At 47.0% G+C, this 22,591-nt stretch overlaps 1 protein-coding gene across 4 annotated transcripts; it reads right to left on the bottom strand.

Moving 5' to 3' along the window:
- Window positions 1-6,209: 6,209 nt before the first annotated feature.
- On the bottom strand, window positions 6,210-21,295 carry METTL13 (methyltransferase 13, eEF1A lysine and N-terminal methyltransferase). Of its 4 annotated transcripts, XM_046683834.1 has the most exons (9): window positions 20,877-21,295; window positions 18,739-19,498; window positions 17,215-17,414; window positions 15,575-15,770; window positions 13,186-13,353; window positions 11,700-11,915; window positions 8,564-8,695; window positions 7,822-7,985; window positions 7,106-7,279 (listed from the first exon to the last, which is right to left on the bottom strand). In XM_046683834.1, the coding sequence occupies exons 1-9, from the start codon at window positions 21,027-21,029 to the stop codon at window positions 7,238-7,240; spliced, it is 2,031 nt and encodes a 676-aa protein (XP_046539790.1). In that variant the 5' UTR covers window positions 21,030-21,295; the 3' UTR covers window positions 7,106-7,237. The 4 variants fall into 4 exon arrangements, with proteins under 4 accessions (XP_046539789.1, XP_046539792.1, XP_046539791.1 ...); XM_046683833.1 differs by lacking the exon at window positions 7,822-7,985 and having other exon boundaries at window positions 6,210-7,279; XM_046683835.1 differs by lacking the exon at window positions 7,822-7,985 and having other exon boundaries at window positions 7,042-7,279; window positions 8,548-8,695.
- Between the last annotated feature and the right edge of the window lie 1,296 nt (window positions 21,296-22,591).

Below are 22,591 nucleotides of genomic sequence, written 5' to 3'. Positions count from 1 at the left end.
TAAGACTTAAATATTTCTTTGGGGGGGGGGGGGGGGGGGACACTATTCAACCCCCTACAGGGAGGCTTGCATTAAAAATATATCCAAATCCATTATTACTATTAAATTTTATTTTTGCCAACCTTTTCCCGCATCTACTAATTTACTACTAGGATAGAAATGACTTATGTCTTGGCAGAAAACTTGACATGCTAGCTCAGGCCAAGATGCATATTGTTACATTTCTTTCTCATATGCCTCCCAGATTTACTAAAGTCTTTGGGCTGTGTCTAGCAGTCCTCAGGATGCACTCTCAGGGCCCAGTGATAGCGGGGAGTGGGGCTGCTATGCTCCGTGGTGGAAATCACCCTCTGAAGGAGGTGACCTCCTTGGCAGAAAACTTGACACGCCAGCTCAGGCCAAGATGCATATTGGTACATTTGTTTCTTATAAGCTTCCCAAATTTAAGCTCCTTCACGTCCAATTAGCATTAGCCCATTGCTCAATTTCTAGCCATTGTTTCTAAAATCAGGGACGTAGGGTATAGGGCTCTCTGCCTCCATGCAGCGCTCCACCCTCCTTGACTGGAGAAAAGCATGCTCTCACCACACGCGTGGGAAGGAAAAATGGTGACGGTGAAAGAGCAGAGTGGGCAGGGTATTGGGTGAAGAGACAGAAAAATAGGCAAAGTAGAAGTCTGTCCTCAGACACAAGAGAAAGAAGCAGGAAATGTGGTTCAGGCAAGACAGCCCTTTGAAAGTGTTCTCCTCTCCCAACAGGAGTTCTGTAGACGCCCCAGAATCTAAATGTGATTTCTAGTGCCATCTACTGGGAAGCCTGGGAACCAGCTCAGACCTGAGCTAGAAGAACAAAACAGTGCGTCCTGCCTTGGATCACTTTAAGGAGGCAGTTTTTATTGAGACTGGCCCCTTTTCTGTCCAAATGAGGACCTAAGAAGACTCTCAGTAAACAACTGACATCTTCTGTGCATTCCTCACAGTTTATGCACATGTGGTTCCAGAACTCATCCATGTGTTGCAATTTGTTTCTGAAGCTCGTCAGTGAGCTTTGAAACAGCAGGAGCTGTATCTCTTTCCTTTTTCTTTCCTCAGCACAAGCAAGGTGTCTGGCACAGAGCAGCCTCTCAAAAAAAATGCTTTTTGAATATTTTTTTTTAAACCTCAATTTAAGAATTCTACTGCTTAGCAACCATCACTGCTGACAAATTTGAGAAGCCTAATGGCAAGACAAGCCACAAGAGGAACACTGGATTACCTACGGTTTACTGAAGTCCTCAGGCTGTATTGAGCAGTCCTCGGGAAGTACACTCAGGGCCCAGTGACAGTGGGGTGTGGGGCGCTGTGCTCCATGGCGGAAATCACCCTCTGCAGGAGGTGACCTCCTCACCCTACTGTCACCCGCTCAGAGGGCAAAGATGTATAGGTGTGTGAAATAATAAAAAAATATATATGGCTCTCTGACCCCAGTTCCTGGCATAGAGCTCCTAAAATTCCTGTAATTTCCTGGGTGATGGGAGCATCTTTTGTTCTAATGAGGTGACTCTTGGTGGTCTCCTGGATGGGAGCTGCTCACCAGAAAAATCAAGCTGTGATTAGAAGCTTGGAACTTTCAGCCTCACCTCCCATCCTCTGGGGAAGGGAGAAGGGCTGGAAATTGAGTTAATGATGGATCATGTCCACATGATGAAGCCTCCATAAAAATCCCAAGAGTACATGTTCTGAGAGCTTTCGGGTGGGTGCACACATGGGGGTGCAAGGAGGGTGGTGTGCCCAGAGAGGCCATGGAAGCTCCACGCCCTTCCCACACACTTTGCCCTGTGCATCTCTTCTATCTGGCTGTTCCTGAGTTGTATCCTTTTATAATAAGGATAATAAAGGATAATAATAAGGATAATAAACTGGTAATCTATGTAACCTGTTTTCCTAAGTTCTGTGAGCCCCTCTAGCCAATTATCAAACCCAAGGAGGAGGTCATAAGAACCTCTGATTTACAGCCAGTTGGTCAGAAGCACAGGTGACAACCTGGACTTGTGATTTTGAGACTGGCATCTGGGGTAGGGGGGTGGTCTTGTGGGGTCTGCGCTAAACCCAGGCAGATAGTGTCAGATTTGAATTGAGTTGTATGACCCCTAATTGGTGTGGGAGACTTGGAGAATTGCTTGGTGTGGGGGAAAAGAACCCACATCTGGTATCAGTGTTGTGAGTCTGAGTACGGCAAATACAGTGTGCTTTTGCTAGACAGGGTGGGAGGAGAGCATATTCCAGTTATCAAGTGACTGTTGCTGCTGCATCTCAGAGCTAAGCCAATATTCCTTAATGGCTCCTTCCCCTTAACTAAGAACATAGCCACTCACAGAACCTCTCTCAGCGGTCCTCAACATTGGCTGCACAACATTATCACCTAGAAAGCTTTTTAAAATTCTGATGCATAGAATGCACCCCAGACTGATTAAATCAGAATCTGTAGGGGTGGGGTCCAAGCCTAAGTATTTTTAAGTTTCCCAGATAGTGCACTGTTGGTGGGAATGCAAATTGGTACAGCCACTATGGAAAACAGTATGGAGTTTCCTCAAAAAATTAAAAGTAGAACTACCATATGATCCAATAATTTCACTTCTGGGTATTTATCCAAAGAAAACGAAAACACTAACTCAAGGGGCCAGGCTGGTGGTGTAGTGGTTAAGTTTGCATGCTCCATCTCAGCAGGCCAGAGTTCACAGGTTCAGATTCTGGGCATGGACCTACACGCCACTCATCAAGCCATGCTGTGGTGGAATCTCACATACAAAACAGAGGAAGACTGGTGCAGCTGCTAGCTCAGCAACAATCTTCCTCAAGCAAAAAGAGGAAGATGGGCAACAGACGTTAGCTCAGGGCCAATCTTCCTCACCAAAAAAAAACCCCACTAACTCGAAAAGACATTTGCACCCCTATGTTCACTGCAGTATTACTTACTATAGCCAAGACATGGAAATAACCTAAATGCCCATCAATGAATGACTGGATTTTTAAAATGTGGTATACAATGGAATATTATTCAGTGATGAAGAAAAATGAAATCTTTCCATTTGCAACAACATGGATGAACCTTGAGGGCATAATGCTAAGTGAAATAAGTCAGGCATGAAAAAAACAAATATAGTATGAGCTCTCTTATAATAGAATTAAAAAAAACAAGCTCATAGACAGAGCAGATTGGTGGTTGCCAGATGTGGGGGGTGGGGGATGGAGGAAAAGGGTGAAGGAAGTCAGAGGTACAAATTTCCAGTTATAAAATAAGGAAGTCATGGGGATGTAATGTACAACAAGGAGACGATAGTTAATAACACTGTATTGCATATTTAAAAGTTGCTGAAAGAGTAGATTTTAAAAGTTCTCATCACAAAAAAGAAAATGTTTCCCAAGAATATTAGCTTCCTATTGCTGCTGTAACAACTTACCACAAACTTAGTGGCTTAACTAAAACAACACACATTTATTATGTCAATAGTACAGAAATTTGAAATGGATCTCACCAGGCTGAAATCATTAAGTGTTGGCAGAGGGGCCAGCCTGGTGGCACAATGGTTAAGTGTGCACATTCCGCTTCGGCAGCCCAGGATGCACTGGTTCGGATCCCAGGTGTAGACATGGCATCGCTTGGCAAGCCATGCTGTGGTAGGCATCCCATGTATAAAGTAGAGGAAGGTGGGCACGGATGTTAGCTCAGGACCAGTCTTCCTCAGCAAAAAGAGGAGGATTGGCAACAGTTAGCTCAGGGCTAATCTTTCTCAAAAAAAAAAAAAAAAAAAATGTGTTGGCAGACTTGCATTCCTTAATCTAGGCTCTATGGGAGAATTGGTTTTCTTAGCTTTTCCAGTGTCTAGAGGCTGCCTGAGTTCCTTCCATCTTCAAAGCCAGCAACGATCAGCTAAGTTTCACATCACGTCACTCTGACATTGGCTTTTCTGCCTCCCTCCCACATTTAAAGGCCCCTGTGATTATGTTGGGCCCATCCGGATAATCTAGGATAATCTCCCCATCTTAAAGCAGCTGATTAGCAACATCAAATCCATCTGCTACCTTAATTCCCCTTTGCTGTGTAATGTAACATAGTCACAGTTTGCTGAGATTAGGACGTGGACATCTTTAGGGACCATTGTTCTGCCTATCATATCAGATGATGCCAATGTGCAGCTGAGAGCTACTGGTCTACCCGTAAGATCGACTCAAGAAGTGGCCCACTTAGCAAGCTGGTCCATGATGGAAGATTGGAGGCACACAATGAAAAACAGGTGTGTGGGGAGATGATGTGGGAGAAGGACAAACAGCCAGCCTCACCGATTTTACGTTGTTGTCTTGGGAGGGGGGGACTGTCACGTGATTTACTCTCATTCAGTTCTCTTATAGTCTTGGAAAGTTATATTGTACACTATCCCAAGGATGGTGGGACCATCCCCACTCAGGAGAAGCCATGATAGAAAATATGTCATAACACAAGATGGGATTTTTCCAGACTTTTGCGATGGGTAGCCATCAGTTTGCTCCTTGTTTTACGCTCATTCAGAGCCTGGATGCATGCCAGATTCTCAAGCACTCTGTAAACTGTCCCCTAGTGTGCAAGATGCAAATTACTAGCCCACAGGTTCAATACAGCTTGAAGATGTGTTTCAATTGGCCGACATTTTAATATTCACACACACACTCAGGATTTCTGACTTCTTTTAAAAGATCTAGACACGCTGGGAGAGCACTCCTGCCGGACAACGCTCAGCCGGAAGAAGAGCAGCTGGCTTTCGGGGGGCATCTACTCCCAGGTTTGCCCAGAGGCTGCAGCCAAGCCTTTTTGTTTTACACCTGGCTCACTTCACACAGTATGCTACTTGCCTAGTCTGGAAGGTATTCCAAGTTACAAGCTTCTCCCTCCTCCAGTGTTCATATGCCTAAAGTCAGGCAAAATTCTCACAAAGACCCATTTGCCTGTCATCACTGTGAAAAGCTCCTGGATGTTAACTTATTGTGGCGATCATTCTGCAATACATAAAAATATCAAATCATTATGTTGTACACCTGAAACTAATAGAATGTTGTGTCAATTATACTGCAATGAAAATAAGATAAAATGGAAACTATACCTCCCTCCAAAAAAAAGAGAGAAAAAATGACTAGCTCTCCAGTGGGAAAGATGGGATACAGGCCAATGCATTGCCTGTACACACAAAACCCTTTGCTTACAACTCAGCGAGCACACTGAGGGGAGGTAGACTAGGCTTTGCATCAACAGCCTGAGTCACCCCGTGTTCCGGTGAACATAATGGTCTCCATTAGCACAAATCTCTTCATAGGAAATTAAGCTGAAAGCTGCCGGACTATAATTCCTGCCCATTGGTGTTTCTTCAGCCTTTGGAGGCACACGTAACAACCTCGCTCTTCTTTCACAGCCAGAGTCTTTCAGAATTTCTAAGCTAACTCTCATCGCCCCTGAGTGCCTCTTCCCACCTCCAAAGGCTCCTCTCCAGTAAACCTGCCTAATTCCTTGGACTCCTCCTCTGAAGATACAGTTGAGACCTTGCCATCATTCTGACAATTCCCTAGCTTGGCTGCACCACCCAAGTATGCTGCTCTACAGTCTGCAGAGAACTGGAGGGTGATATGACCACAGAGCAGGCAGACGCAATCTCAACTCAGACCCTATGCCTCCATAATCTATCCTAACACTGGAGGAGTTTACAGATTAGGAAACACTGCAGGACTCCCAAGCTGAGGCCCTTCAAGGTGCATGGGCACGATGAGAGCTCACCTTCCCTTTACGTGGCTCCAGGGGAAAACCCTCCCCTGAAGAACACCAGCTATTTCTAATGTGTAAGATCTAAAAACACTACCCCACACTCACATCCCTTTTCCTCAACGGGCTGAAACAATTTTGAAAGGATGAGAGCCTAACTGAAATACTCAAGAGGTTGGAGTCCATTTTAAAGGCCCTGTGGAGAGAAGCCGGAGCGGTGGATGGTGACAAGGCTCATTTTCCATGGCACTGCTCATTAAGTCAGCCTTGGCATAATGAGGAGAGATGAAGTTCAAGCCAGTATCAGAACTGCTGGTACTGGTTTCAATAAACAGATCAGACCGATGTCGCTGGCTCTAGTGAGATTTGGGGTTAGATGTAGTTTTGGTTTAATTATTCTTTATCTCAGATTAAATGAGACGGTGCATGTACATCACTTAGAAAAGTTCCTGAAACATGTTAATTTTTATTACTAATCCGTGTTTTGGCCATTCTTAAACATCTTTACTTCACCACAGCTCTTTACACTGGGTCTGGCGTGCAGCTGTCACTCAATAAATGTGAGTAAACCAACACCGGAGACTTTAGTCTCTGACATACACAGTCATGGGGCCAGTTACATCCACTCCCCCGACTGAGAACAGAACAAATGGCTTAGAGTACAAGGTTTGAGTGGCTGAGGAAAGCTGTTAAATAGGGAGTGGGTCAACAGATCCTTAAAACTTGGGACCACATCAGCGGCAGTTCCATCTGCAGGGAGTCAGAGGAGATGTTCTCTCAAATCTGTCTCATGCCTATGGAGATCCTCCTCTGTTTATAGTCTTTTGGCATGGAATGCTCTGCTATCTCTCTTGAGATCATTCCTACAGAACCAATAAAAGGATAAAGCAAAAGCAAAACAGCAATCAGATCCAACTGTCTCCGGTCCTAAGGAGCTTGGTGCATACTTGCTAAGGCATCAACGTCTTTGGGGGCTCCAGCAGGGATCCTACTAAAGGGCACGGGAAAGGAAGCAAGGTGATCAACCCAAGTGGGACAGAAGAGAATAGGAGGGGAAGGACTTTTTTATTTTCCCAGATCCTCAGCAACCTCACCAAGCTGGAGGCCATATGCAGCTGAGTATGAAAGCAAGAAAAACAGGAGGCTCAAAAAGTAACGAGCACTATATTTCTTCAATCTCTGGCAGCCAGGGCCCCAGGTCAGTCCGGCAGGAAGCTCAGAGGACTGCCTGGCCTCAGGGATCACACAATCTTCACAGTCTTGAGCATATCTGACAGGACATACGTGTCATCCCAGCCCCTCCCAGGCCTCCTCAGTGTCTGCTCCAAGGCCTCGGCCACTTCCAAGAGCTCCGGCGTGGCAAGTGTCTGCTCAGGGTGCAGCTGACAGAACAGGATCTCATTTACTTCACCCTCAATTCGCCGGACATACAGGAGGGGGAACACAGCCTTGAGCCCAGCCAGCACTGAGTCCTTTAGCCCCAGGTCTCGGCACACGAGGTTGAGGATGAAGACACCTGTAGGGTACGAAGGAGAGACTCAGCATGACTACAGATCAGGGGACACGTTGGAGACGAGGTTCAGGTCTGAGGAATGTACCAATCCCTGCCCCAGGGAGGCTGGTGGTAAGAAGCGCACCTACAGCGGCAGTGAGTTAGAGAGAACACACAGCACACCAAGGCAGAAGAATGTGTGGGGAATATGTGAACCGTGAGAAAACTTCAAGCTAATTTCTTGCTCTTCTGTGTTGCTAACAAATTATTTTACCATTCTCCATGTCTCAGTTTCCCAAAGAACTACTCTGAGAAAGAAGTAATTAATACCCCCAAGAAAGAATGTACCAACTCCATACGGATGTTACATTCCTGACACATACATTATGGAGTTTTTATTGGCCACTGAGAGGGTCGGTGACAATTAAAGTGCTGACTCTGTTCACCACAGTAAATGCCTCTGTGAGGCTGGGAACACATGGATGAAGAGCTCCAGCTTTCAAGTCACAAGGACCTGAGTTGGAGCCCCAGCTGTTACTTTGTGTCACATCGGCAAGTCTCTTTACCTCGGTTTCCTCATCTGAAAATGGGCTGCTATGAAGATGAAACAAGATGCTGCCTAGTCCAGGGCACACGGGAAGAATTCGAGTGGTAGCTAGTGGCACCATGCTGGTGAGAATGTTAATCACCACAACCTCTTGGTAAAACTGTGTGGCTGCGTCTACGAAAGCTGAACACACACAGAAGCTATGATCCAGCAATTACAACCTTACTTCTATGCCCAAGAGACTTGCAAACATATTTCCACAAAACCCATCTACTAGAATGTTAATGGCAGCACTACTTATAAAAGTCCCAAACAGGAAACAATTCAAATATCATCAGCCGAATGAAGAAACGAATTGTGGCACAGTCATACAATGATACTTCACAGCAATAAAAAGGAACAATGTCAACACAACACTGTGGATGAATCTCACAAGCATCATATTGAGTGAAAGAAAAAATCTAAGGGGTACATTCCCTATGATTCCATTTATATATACAACAAAAGTGGGTAAAACTAAGCAGTGCTGATCGAAGTTAGGACAGCGGTTAACCCTTAGAGGAGGATGAGTTACTGAAAGGAGGTGAGAGCTGGAACTCCAGGGTGCTGGACATGTTCTGTGCTTGGTGCCAGTAAATGGATGTGTTCGATTTGGGGAAACTCACGAAGCTACCTCTTATAACATGTTCATTTTTGATTAAAAGATAATTTTTCTTAAAGGACCCATCCCTTCTCCCTTCCCAACCTTTTGTCCTTCATACCCTCAGGAGTCAAGATGCTTTTGACCTTCTGCAGGAAAGGCTGGTCCACAAACGCCGGGGGTGGACAACTCATTCCCAGTGTTGGGTCCTTACTGTCTACATCAAACATTATGACATCGTAGTGAGGCCGTACTGGGAAGAGAAACAAAGGAGTCTTTAGCCTTTGCTAGATAAAACAATGCCATTTACATTACTACACCACATCGCCTCTGTGACCTGTGGTGGGTACTGGTGGCTAAGTAAGAGGGATGACATGGAAGATGTGGTTTGCCTGTAAGGTCACTCACACCACCATCCAGGGGAGTTGCTGTTGTCAGGATTCTGCTGTGAGTACCCCACGTTAAAGATGAGGCCTTCATCTCATCTTCTTCCTGCACATTTAAAAGCACCTTCCTAACGCACACACATTATTGGGGTCCACACGCATGATTATTACTTGGTTAGGAGTCCATCTATATCAGTGATTTTCCACTCTGGCAGAACATTTGAGTCACTTTGGGAAGGTTCTAAAGACAGCCACATGCCGCATAACAACGTTTTGGTCAATGACAGACCACAGAGATGACCGTGGTCCTGTAAGATTAGTACCATACACCTAGGTGTGTAGTAGGCTACACCATCTAAGTTTGTGTGAGTACACCCTATGATGTTCACACAACAAGGAAATCGCCTAACAGCTCATTTCTCAGGACATTACCCCGTCGTTAAGTGACGCATGACTGTACTTAAAGAGCCTGGGCTTGCCTCCTGACCAACTGAGTTAAAAACCCAGTTGGGGTGGCAAGGAACAGATGGGAGGGGAGAAATGAGAAGCCTCCAATATTCTTCTTAAGCTGCCCAGGGAATTCTAAATACAGTCAGAGTTGAGAACCACTGATGTAGACAAAGCAGCTGCTAAGCTTTCAAAGGGCTGACCCAGCAAATGCTAACTTTAACCTAACCCTGGAAACAGCAGATGTTTGCCTTGTAGGAGAAAATTTTCTCAAGTTAAAGTTAACACATCTTTTCTAGTTACTTGAACAATAGCTGGCTCAAAAAAGAAATTATTTTGCTAAACGGATGACAAAGAATCGATGATGAACCAGATCTATTCCTTACTATAATGTTAAATAGTTTTTACAAGAGGGTAGGCCTGCAATGCTACTGACTTGTTTTTAGCAAACTGTGAGATGGTGATAATGATTATTCCATAATTTTTTTACCTAGGACTACGGCATGCCTATCACTCTTCATAACATAGATCTGATTTGGCTTCTTAGAGAACAGAACATGTTGGCTCATCAAAGTCCAAGGATAACCATGGCTCACATTTGCAGCATGAGCCCTCCAACAATCTGAAAGGTTGTTAGAGATGATGCCAGGGCTGTTCAAAACTGACCTCTAGGGCTGGCCCCGTGGCCGAGTGGTTAAGTTCACGCGCTCTGCTTCGGTGGCCCAAGGTTTCGCCAGTTTGGATCCTGGGAGTGGATATGGCACCGCTCATCAGGCCATGTTGAGGCGGCATCCCACATGCCACAATTAGAAGGACCCACAACTAAAATATGCAACTATGTACTGGGGGGATTTGTGGAGAAAAAGCGAAAAAAAAAAAAAAAGATTGGAAACAGTTGTTAGCTCAGGTGCCAATCTTTAAAAGAAGAAAACAAAAACCTAACCTCTAGGTAATAACAACAGCAGTACATCATGTATTGAGTACCTACTATGTGCCTGGTGGGGTTTTAAATGCTTCACACGTATTAGTTACCGTTGGCCTGGGCCCCCAAACTGGCCCCAGCCTCAGAGAGTGAAGCTGTGAAACTCTGACAGAGTTAAATTCAGTTTGCAATTAAAATTAAGGCAGCATCTGTCCATCGCACCACCAAAATATTCGTCCCAGGAATCCTGGTTTGCCACATCCTTACTGGAAAACATTCTAATCCAGTGAGAACCAGAGCATCAGCAAGGGAACGAGAAGACCAGGAAGTGTGGGTGGCCTGAGCTCCCCAGGTTCACTTAGGACTGAACCAACCTAACTGCCTTCTCCCTGAGGGACTCACGCTCTGGAAAGCACCTGTCACCAGGAGCCTATATATAAAGTTGCAAAAGAATCAGGGTAGCTATTGCAGAACATAATATGCCTTCTGTCCTAAGTCTGGGATATAAAATATTAGGGCAAAATGGAGCCTTAATTCCAGTAGCAGCAGGGCTATCAGAATTCCCACTGAGCAGCATCTGTATTGGGGTTTCTCAACCTCAGCACTACTGACATTTGGGGCCAGACAATTCTTTATCATCAGTGGCTGTCCTGTGTATTGTAGGCTGTTCAGCAGCTCCCTTGGTCTCCATCCACTGAAGGTCAGAAGCACCCCTACCTAACGGTTATGACAACCAAAAAAAGTCTGCAGACATTGCCGAAAGCCCCTGAGGTTTAGAACCACTGATCTACATGTACACTGCTTTGCTTTGTTTCTGGCTTCATGTCCAGCTGAAAGATTTATTAAAAAAAACACTTCCTAACACACACCCCAACTTTTCTCCCCCTTTTCTTCACCTAGCTACAGAGTTTAGGTTTCTTCAGTTGGTGAGGATGTGGCAAGTTACAGGGTTAGAAGAGAATCAAAAGAGAAGCCCACTGGTCTGTTAGCACCTTAAGGGCAGGAAAGGGCCTATTTTACTTGCTATTGTACCCCAACCCCTAACACAGTGCTGAGCATATGGTTGGCACTCCATATTTATTGCATAAATATGTCAATAAATGGATTTTTTTTTTTGAGGAAGATTAGCCCTGAGCTAAGATCTGCTGCCAATCCCCCTCTTTTTGCTGAGGAAGACTGGCCCTGAACTCACATCCACGCCCACCTTCCTCCACTTTATATGTGGGACACCTACCACAGCATGGCTTGCCAAGCAGTGCCATGTCTGCACCTGGGATCCGAACGGGCAAACCACAGGCCACCGAAGTGGAACATGCGAACTTAACTGCTATGCCACCGGGCAGGTCCAATATATCAATAAATGAATGAACAAATGAACAGGTGAAAGACTGGGATGATGCTGATGCCGCCCTCTTAGAGAGGAAGTCTACAGGCCTTTGCAGGCCTGACAACCTCGGATCAATCTTCCTTCAATGCCCTTCCAAATTCCCCAATAGCAGTACCTTCTCCTCCCGCCAGGCTGGTAATATAGTCCAGGCCATCAGCAATGTGGACCTTCATCCGGTCGCTCTGGGAGAAGCCAAACCATCGGGTAGCCACTTCCAACATGGACGGGTCGATCTCCACAGCATCGATGCAGGACTTTGGGAAATGATCGTGGACAAAGAGAGGGAGGCTGCCCCCGCCCAGGCCCACCACTAACAATGCCAGTGGGGTCTCTGGAATAAAGGAAGACAGCACCATTTTACCATCTGCTCGCTGGAAAGTTGTATACCAGTCTCGGGGAGGGCAAAAGAGGGAGTCGGATTGTTGGCTCTGCCCAGGATATTTAAAGACCTGGCCTCCCTGTCTCATCCCAGAAACTTAGGAGTCAATTTGCCATCTGCAAATGCAACTCTGGCATCACAATCCAGAAGGTTTAGATCCAGAAGACAAACCAGTGTGTTATAATTATGGCCCCTTAAAGGCCCCAAGCACAGAGCTGACATCATATCAAGAGTCCCAGCATAAGCATTAGACCCTCTAGGAAATGGAATGGGAGGGTAAATGGCCAACATCTTGTTCACGATCACAAGGCAATGTAAATGTGATGCCTTCTGCCCAGCTCTCAACTCAAAGGCCACAAGTGTCCTTTCAGACACATCAAGCAAGTGAGGGCAATCCGTCTGGGTAAGAAATCACAGGAAAACAAAGGCCCAAATCCTAGACCTAAGCACAGAGAAACCACAGCAACCACAGGGGGATGGAAGGAAGACAACAAACAAGAAAGAACCATCAATAGGAGACCAAATGTGAGGATCAGATGTAAGAACTGAGACCCTAGGGACATATGTCAACGCCGAGAGAGGCCAAAAGTACCGGGTGTTTCAGTAAGACATACTCAGGGGCTCTGGGCGAAAGCAGTTACAAGCGTAGACAGAAACAGGAACGTTTCTGCTATTCTGGTCTGATCCAAGCCTGTTATTAATGATAAGGCTATGACTGCACTACTTATAATATGGATTTTTTTTTTAAGTAGAAATGCAAGATAGACTTGCAACTAGTGCTCAAAGAAAACACTGCTGAAAATTCAGAAATTCTCCTAAAGTGCAAAGGCATTTCCCTAGAGACGTGATTTTTAAATGTTCCATCTGGTTACATGGGTATATACACCTGCAAAAATCCATCAAGCTGAACTTTGTACTTTACGTATCTCATTGTACTTTACATATCTCATTGAATGTATTTTATTCCTTAATTTTTTAAATAAATGAATAGAAGAAAAAAGTTAGACATCAGCACATGTAGCCATTTCAAGATTACAATTCTAGTTTGAGGGAAAAGTTACCTGGATGTTCATTAACTAAGAAGATGGTTGGGAACAAGAACAATATGAATATATGTGCATTTATTGGTCTGTAATCATTGTTCTTAGACCACAGTAGCTGACGTTGATCACTTCTGTCACCACACAGGCTCCCCACTGTGGCAGGCAGTGGTCTCCCTCACCTAGAAGCAGCTCCGGGTTTCTCAGCAGGGCAAGGCCCGCGATCATGGCTTTGTGGTGTTCACAGCACAGGTAACTCCTATCAATGCACTGCCCCGGGGCTGCAGGGCGGTCCTCGGGAGCATCAGCAGGCCGCTGCTTCTTCTTGTCCTTTTTCCGTTTCTTCTGGGCTAAATGACAGATAGAAACAAATGAAGTCCTACGCTTAGTACACTCATCCTTGGAAAGCAAGGCACACCCCAGCAGCGGCTGCAGCTGGCTGGATCCAACCCAAGAACCCAAATGTTAAATAGGCAGGAATTTTGTGAAACGGTTAACATTTTGGTAGCTTGAAATCTGGCCATGGTGGCCATTTTTATGCCACAGAAATTGGCAAGCAGTACCCATCAGCCCTTTTTTTCCCCAAAGAGACAGTTCTTAAACATTTAACACACACCACTGGATACCAGAGAGTGAGAAAAGGAAAGTGGCAAAGAGACATCCCCAAACCTGAGAAAACTCAGCTGAGGAGTCCTAGTACGAGTCTCCTCTGAGACATGTAAGGCCAACAGGAGAAAAGTTTATCATAAATTCTTTTAGAGAAGGACTTAAAGTTACTAATTACCCCCCTATGCCAATTACTGTACTAGACTTTTTTTACTCTTTCAGCTCTTACAACAACCCTACTATTCCAATTTTTGGCAGTGGAAAAACTGAGCATCTAAAGAGTTAACAATTAGGCCCAGAATCAGCAGGCGGTGGTGCAGCCGGGATCTGAACCCGCACTGCCCGTCTCCGACACCTATCATCTCTCCACCATAGTGCAGACAGGAATCCGCACCAGCCTGCTGGACAAGGAAAGCACGAGTGTCCACGGAAGGGGAGAAATCCTATAAAAGGCCCCTCCGCTTTCCCTGTCCCTACTCCCTCAGTTCTCTAGGAGACAGATGGTTCTGGGCTTTCAGAGGGACCAGCTGCATGCCACAGCAGCATCAGGCACTGGCATGGGGTGATAGGTGCACTTCAGAGATGTTTAATCACTTTCTAATAGATTCTCCTTGCTCACCTCCACAAGAGAGACCATTCTCATGAGAATAAAGTGATACCAAGAAGGCTAGGAACTTGACAACAGTGGAAAAAGTCTGAAACCCACACTGGAGGGCAAATGTTCTTTGAAGCAATTTTACTGAGCTTTCAGTGAGATGAAACTGAACCAACCCCTAGCCAGAGTGACCAAGTGCTAAGATAGGCACCCCACAAACATGGGTGCACGTGACGAGGGGGAACCTCAAGAAAAAACCATCCTGTTGAGGGTAACCCAATCCTGAGCTCTGGGCAAACCCACCACCTCAGGAGTTTCTGAATTTTCTCTTTTCACCCGTCCTCCCAGGCGACCTTGCTAACAGAACATCACGGTCAGGCAAAGGGAACAACTGGGAATTAGCAGACTCAATTTCAGATTCCATGCCCAAATCTCTGTGCCTCAAAAGGGAAGTTATACTGGGGGAGGAGGGGGGAAGCGTTCACTCTGTACTCTATACATCTGATATTTGAATTGACTACAATGAGCAAGGATTGCTTTTATAGTAATACGAACAGACATGCCCAGTGAAAATGACTGGGGAAACAAACTACTGCTTTCCCTTTCAGTGGGAGTTTCTGAGCAGCATCTGGGAGACCACTTAAAAGGGATCCCAGAAGACATGGTGTAGATCTATGCTGTCCAGTGCTGTAGCCACTAGCCACCTGTGGCCATTTAAATTTAAATGCAAGTTAAGAAAACTTAAATATAAAATGAAAGATTCAGTTCCTTAGTCACACCAGCCACATTCCAAGTGCTCACAGCGACAGATGGCTAATGGCTACCATACTGGACAGCTAATTGGATATTAAACATTATTTTCATCACAGAAAGTTCTACTGAACAGCACTGGACCAGATGACCTCTAAAGCACCCACCACCTCTAAAACCCTCTGAAACAGGTGCTGGTGGGTGGCACTATGGAGGAGGGCTCACCTGCACCCTCCATGTTTCTGGCTCACCTTACAGAGGCCCACTGAATTAACACATAGATGGAAATGGAGCAACTTGTAAAACAGGTGGCCTCTAAACTGCAGGCATTCAAACGATTATCACATTTATTTGGTAAACCACCACCCCTGCTCCTTATCATTTCAGAGCCAGGCTCCGCTCAAGAACAGAACATGCACCTCCATTCTGCTTATCGCCATTCATACCCTAAGAGCCCAGAGGGTAAGAGGACAACCCCCAGAGCCATGTGCCTCTGGTCACGGGTATCCAGGTGTGTCCTACATCTCAGCCAAGCTCCCAAGTCCTTCTGACCACTCCAAATTGAGAGTCTATGCCATGTGCACCTGGGTCCCACCACCGTGCTGCCTACGACGCCCCACCTCTGTGAGACACATCCTTCAGCAGCCTGGCTTCTGACTGCACCACGTTCCTGTTGCTGAGGAAGATGAGCCGCCGAAAGTAGCGCTTGTCATCCCCCTGCACGTCCTCGACGACATAGTCGCCACTCAAGGGGCTGCAGTCTTGGTGCTGAACAGTCCGGACCCCGATGTCCCCACCCACGGACAGAAAGGGCACCTGAAGGTACAACAGAGATGTGATCAAAATACCAACTCAGTTAAGAAATATGAGAAATCATGATCCCTTCTCTTTGTGTATATATGAGGAATCCCAATACCAAGGTTCTGGGCAGCAGTGACTCCAAAGATCTGCCATTCTGTGAAAAGACTTCTCTGGGGCCTTTGGATCGGTCTCAAAAGGTTTAATTCACGTTTTTGAAAACCAGATGAACACATAAAGATCCCCCAAAACATTAGGGAAATGCAGTTGGTTCTCCCCAAGAAAAATATGAGATTCTCAATAGTAATCCTTAACAGGACTTTCAATAGTCCAGAACAATGAAGGCAGGAAGGAACTCTCTATACTTATGAGAGAAGAAACCTGGAAAAGGATAAAGACAACAAAATCCAGGGGAAAGCAACGACTCTAAATTGGGAGAAATTTGTCTCTTCCCCCGGTTATTTTCATCTTTTTTCCCATTTTTCCAAACAGGAGAAAAAATTAGGAGAAAAATACATTTTCCCCCTAAACTTTTCCATTTCCCTTCCCAATTTACATCTCTTTCCTTTTAAAGACCTGCAAGAGTAATGAACAAACACCAGGATGCTGACTTTGTGTACATCACACAGAGATGTATGCACTGGTGAGAGAAGGTCACAAATGAACCTCCCACAGGATCTGGGTCGGTCTGATGGACACCAACCCCAAAGTCTGCCAAGAAGAATCCAACACACACTCATCTGTAAACACAAGTCAGCCCCATGGTCAGAACCACAGGCTGGGAACCCAGGAGCCTGGGTTCCTCTTTTCAGATCTGTTACTATAGCACCAAACCTCCAGATACTTTGGCTTTCCCATCTATCAAGAATGACAAACTCCTTACCATAAAGTCCTTGCAATAAAGTCACCAGTCAATTACCCCTCTCGTGACCAGGATGGTGCAAGACAGAAGACAGTGTCAACTGATAATACCATATCATCATTTTGGCAAAAACCTTCAGTTTCCTTCCCAATAAAACACAAGACCAGCAATGCCAATATCCCGAAAATTATGCTGCGCTCTTGTGGCCCTTTCCCATTCCACTCTCAGATAACAATGGTTCTAAGAAGCAACGTGGCCAAGGAAGTCCAGCGCAAAAGTGGGGAAGGAGAAACACGGTCTGAGCAATCCACAGTCTGAAGAGCTGGAGCCTGCGAGATGGAGAGCATCTCCTTCATCCTGTCTCTTAGGAGTCCTAGAGGCCCCACAGACACAGAGGCCACTGCTGCTCTCAATAAGGACAACCACTCCCCTTCCCCTCATTGCCTATAATTTCTGCCCACGTAGCTCTTAACCCCTGACATGCCCTCCAGGACCAAACTAAAGTCATAGATCCCAGTCCTCGCTTCTTCCAAGACACCCTCTGCCCTCCTAAATGACTTCTCCAAAGACCTGTGCAAGCTGCTACCAAAGCTCTGTTACCTGCTGCCGGGCAGGCATCCCGGCTGGGGCCAGCTCCATGACTCTGGCCGACAGCTCAGCCTGGATGCTGTCCATGCCTTCATACTGCTGACCTCGGTGAAGGGCCACGGTGATCAGCCTCCTGAAACCTGCGCTGGCTGCCAGCTGCTTCCGGCCCTCCTCCATGCCAAAGAGCCACTCGGTCTCTCGACCCTGGGGGACTACAAAGAGGCATTTGGTGACCGGGAGTCCAGGAAAGAGTGTTCAAGCCCACAACCAATATGACCCACATGGCAGAGAGCCAGCCCCTGCCCAGGCCCAGCATCGCTTCCAACTGTGACTCGCTGAGGGGCTATCTATTCCCTAGTGCACAATGCCCACAGCAAAGCAGCCATCAGACACATGGCAGGACCCAGGCGGATACGAAGTATGAACGCGTATGGAAGGGGAGGGAGGCAGGTACCCAGAGCAAGAAAAACAGAAATATATTAATGCTTATTACACGCCAGGCATTACTCCAAGCAGTTTACAAATAGAAGCTGATTGAATAGTAGCCCAAGATGCAGGTGGTATTATTATTTCCATTTTATAAATGAGGAAATTGAGACAGAGAAGTTACATTATTTGCCCAGGTTCACACAGCTAGTGAATGGTGAAGCTGGGACTCACAAACAGGCAGTCCAGCTTCAGACTCCGTGTCCATACCCACTGCACTATTCGTTCCCACAGGTGGACAGTTAGGATTATGGAATACTTGGAAAAATGGCTCAGTTGTCAGGAAACAATTGCCAGCAGGACGATATCAACCCCTTGCACCTGTCTAGAATTTTCTACTTTTGAAAGCATTTCCTCATACCATCTCTTTTATCCTTAATAAGGTAAATCTGGTATCGTTTACCCCTTTCAACAATAACACTAACATTTATAAAGCACTTTTCAAGTGCCAGGCACCATTCTAAGAGCTTTTACACTTCTCACAACTACACAAGACAGTTACGATATCACTTTATAGATGAATAAGCTGAGGCAGTGAAAGAAAAGTAACTTGTCCAATGTCACATGACCAGGAAGCGACTGAGCCAGGCCTGGAACCCAAACAGCCTGGTTCCAGAGCTCACTTTTTTAGCTTCTATTCTGTACTCTCTCTAAATTCAGCAGAGAAGACAGAGACTCCCCAAGTCACTGCAGCTCACAGGCCACCGAACTGGGACTCCACTGCTCCCATTACTCCACGTTACAGAGTAACTAACGACTCTACAGTGTGTGACTTGCCTCAATTTATCTGTATTACTTCTCTCTCCTTCCCTATCAACTCCAGTCTCACACTTCATCAAGCCTTTGCAACAGAAGATGAGAAGAAATAAGCCTCCAATCTAAGCAGGTAGCTGGAGAGCTGCTACCCCCCTTCCTCATGCCTTGGCTAGTCTAACCTCTTGAAGTACCACCCCCTAGAAGATAAAACCAGTCAAGGCATACCCCTCCACCAAAGCCCCAGCCCCGGCAGGCCAGCCCCTCCAGGGAAGAGAGGGAGCAATCCCAACTCACTGATGAAAATGGCAAAATGACTGTCCCGCGATGGTTTCACAGTGGGGCTGTCCACCACGTGGAGGGTGTAGCGTGGCTCCCCCGTGTCCCCATTGCACAAGTCCAGAGACACACTCCCCAGCCCGGCCTTGCGGTACAGCTGGCTGCACAGCCAGGCATACTGCTGCCGCTCCCGCACCGCCTCAGCCAGCTGCTCAGCACTCTCCAGCCGCACGGGCTTGCCCTGCTCCTGAGCACACAGCTCAAAGATCTGAAGGGCAGAGCCAGGGACTGGTCTGAACTTGGTCATGATGAAGGCAAACACAGGCAGGGAGAACCGAGGCTCTGCTTCCAACACCTGGTCCTGGCTGCTGGCCACCTGGTGCACCCTCACCATCCACCCCTCCCGAGAGAAGTGACCCACTGCTTTCTTCAGGACGTGAGCCTGAGCCAGGGAGATGCAGAGGTAGCGACCGCCCACCTGCAGGACACGGCCAACCTCAGCTAGCATCCTGTCCACCTGTTGCAGGGTCTTCTCCTCCTCATCTGTCAGGACAGCATCCAGGGTGCCCTTGTCCAACACCACCTGGAAGGAGGCATCGGGAAATTCCATCTGTGTCATGTCCATCTTCAAGAAGCTCATCTGGGGCCGTCTGCTGGCATTGCGTTCCTTCATTTGCTTGATGACGACCTCACTGATGTCGATATTCACTATATCCTCATAGCCCACATCATACAGCTGCTCACTGAGCTCTGAGTTACCGCACCCAATCACCAGCACCTGGGGAGAAAACCCAACAAGATGGAGGCGATCAAGGCAAAGGAATGAGCCGCAGATACTTCAAGGAATCAAGTCTCTCCTCTGCTGCTGCATGTTTCCTGAAGGTGGAGATGCTATTGTCAGGAGGGAGCACCATTACAGAGCCGATTCTAAGCTGCATCTTGAAAGACCACTGGTTAGAGGAACTCACTAGTGAAAAGTACATTCAGCTACAACAACACAAGTTATGTGAAAATGGGCTTTCTGTATTGCAGAAACGAACTAATCATGGTTTTCTCTGAATCAAGAATTTATTACTCAAGAATTGACAGGAATTCAGAGAATCCAAATACAGTAGTTACAGTTGAAAGCTATTTGTTTTACTGTTGAAAACCCAGTTCTGGCATAATCCTATTCCACTTATCCCTTCACCTCACGAGTCTGCTATTTTCTGAAGCCAAACTTAAAACACAGGTTGTTGCCTCCCTCTCTGTGAGCAATCTCCCACTGATCCTTCCAAATTCTGCCCCATGTCACCAGCTCTGGAAAAGCATGGTACCATGAGAAATGCATAAGTTTTAGAGCTAGATGGGCCTGAGTTTAAATTCCCATGTGTCCACAACTAAAAATATACAGCTATGTACCGGGGGCTTTGGGGAGAAAAAGGACAAATAAAAAAATAAATAAATAAAAATTCCCACGTAACCACTTACTACATGTATGATCTTGGGCAAGAAACTGGCTCTCAGAGCCTCAGTTCCCTCATCTGTAGAATGTGTATACCGCCACTCAGAGTTTATTATGAGAATTCAGCTACTGAACAAACACACACACAGCACCCAGCATAAGGCTTGACACTAAAGCTTCTTCCATGAATGTTAGTTTTCCACCTTCCTTCCTTCCCTACCTCCAATACAACCCCACCTCTATCAAACCTCCTATTACTGTACCTATCTCTTTTCACTTCTGGAATGCGCCCAGGGTTTGTATCTTTATGCTCCTGCGCTGAGCCCAGTGCGTGAAATTCAGCGGGCCGCAAAAATACTTGATAACAGATTCAAGTACCAGTAAAGCCACAGGTGCTGCCTGCTCCACAGGGACGCACAGAGACAGAAAAGCACAATTTCTCTCTAGGAGGCGATATCTAAATTGGAGTACTAAAGAAGTCACTCTTCCACTGGGGTTATTAATTCAAGAATGAGCTGGAGGCAGGAGGTCTGTTATTTGAAAACCGTTAAAAGGATATCTTTAAGTTGCCTGTTAGCCGGAAGGATGCACGGAATCTTGAAAATACGGGCCCAGTGAGGCCGCCACGCCTGTCCCTGTCTACCAGGCGGAGGATTACCGTGGTCAGTTCCCACCTTCCCGAGCACACACAGGGCTGCAGGGCCGAGCTCACCTTTTCCCTGGGTTTCATGTATTTGTGGAGCACCCCGCACAGTTCCAGGTAGGTTCCATACCACTCGAAAGCTTTCTTTCCTCGCTGCTGGAAGAACTTCTCCCAATAGTCAACGGAGCCAAACTCCTTGGAGCTTTTAGGTAAGAGATTCATATTCCCACTGCCTGAGCTGCGTCTTCAGGACTCTCCTACTCTCTGAGGTACCATCAGAGGGGCTTCCCCACACGCGGGCTCGGGACACTGCAGTGGGAATTCTGTCCGCGGACAAACAGCCACATTGATTGGTCCCACACTCAAAACCCAAAGGCTTGACACGCCAACCGCACGCACGGGACACTGCCCCTAACACAGGTTCAGCCCCTCCTCGGCACCCACAGCCCCCGCCCCACGTGGGGAGCCCCTCACGCTCCAGAGCCGGGTTTCAGAACCCGCAATCATATCCGGGTGCGAGGCTTCGCGATTGGTCGGCCGCCCACAGCATTCCGGCATCTCATTGGTCCCTGGTTTTCCTTCCTGGCACCTCATTGGCTGCGACGCGCTCGCCTCACGCCGGCGGCTTGGTCGCAGGCGCCGAGCGTTTCTGTACGTGAGGCGGGGCGGGGTCGGACGGGGCCTCGGGCGGGAGTCGCGGTGGAGGTCCCCGGGTTGCCCAGACCCGGGGCTGGTTCGAGCGGCGCGCGAGGGCAGCCTTGGCGGGTTTCGGGTTTCCCGCCGCGGCGACAAGCGCGCAGACCTGCTGGGCTCTGTTCGCTTCTTCTCCGAGCCGGTCTCTTGCCAGCTCTAATCCTGAGCCGCGCAGGGGCTGAGCGCGGCCGGCGGGGGGCGCCCTGGAGGAGGGGGCTGAGCGCGGCCGGCGGGGTGCGCCGTGGAGGAGGGGGCCCCGCCGGAGAGAAAAGCCTGTAGGTTAGAAGGAAGCGTGCCTGGGGAGGGGTAGAGCCAGTCCATAGCGAAAGAAAACTGCCCATCCTAGCTGGATTGTCTTCGGCATCTCCCGCCCCACCCCCACCTTAGTTTAACCACTTTCCTTGTATAATTCAGGTTTAATGTGGAGGAAATGACACTTGGCTATGGTTTTGCTGCACCTCAATACAGGGTCCACTATTAATAATGCAATAACATGAAAATTCAGGGGGGGAGAATAATAACGACTAGGTATTCAGGAGTGCCTCCTCTCTCCTCTTCCCCTCAAAGCACAATATGCACTCAGGACTCATTTTGATAGTTTGTCTCCTTAGCTTGTCATTCTGATGTCATCTTTAAATTGTTGCTACTGCTTATTTTATGTCTTTCATGAACATACTGTACTTTCAGATGCTCACGTTATCCTAATACCCTAAGGAAGTTCCTGTGAAGGATACTGTTTCACAGCCCTGTAAATCGCGGGAGGAATATACAGACTAAGGCGGGCAGATAGGCTTGAAATTGAGCATCTGTAGTCTGGACTATTATAGACCTCTCTTGCATAGATAGCCAAGTAGATTCTATTAATAATTAAATAGGTTAAAGTGGATTGAAACTTTGGTTTAAAAGAGTAGTTCTCAAACTTTGCCTTGCATCGGAATCACCTGGAGGACTTATTAAAACACAGCTTGCTGAGCCCCAGCCCCAGGGTTTCTGATCCATCAGGTCTATAGTGGGGCTCCAGGATATGCGTTTCTAACAAGTTCCCAGGTGATGCTGATGATGTGGGTCCGGGGGCCATCCTTTGAGAACCA

Source organism: Equus quagga, chromosome 13, assembly GCF_021613505.1.
Source record: "Equus quagga isolate Etosha38 chromosome 13, UCLA_HA_Equagga_1.0, whole genome shotgun sequence".
In the NCBI taxonomy this organism is placed as follows: domain Eukaryota; kingdom Metazoa; phylum Chordata; class Mammalia; order Perissodactyla; family Equidae; genus Equus; species Equus quagga.
This window is presented reverse-complemented; position numbering and strand designations above follow the sequence as displayed.

Coding starts and splice junctions, on each gene's coding strand:
- METTL13 (XM_046683833.1), bottom strand. CDS start 21,029: ATGAATCTCTTACCTAAAAGCTCCAAGGAGTTTGGCTCCGTTGACTAT. Junction 17,415..18,738: donor TCATTTTGCCATTTTCATCA/GTGAGTTGGGAT, acceptor GCCTCTTTGTAG/TCCCCCAGGGTCGAGAGACC. Junction 7,280..8,563: donor AAGCATCTTGACTCCTGAGG/GTATGAAGGACA, acceptor CGTACCCTACAG/GTGTCTTCATCCTCAACCTC.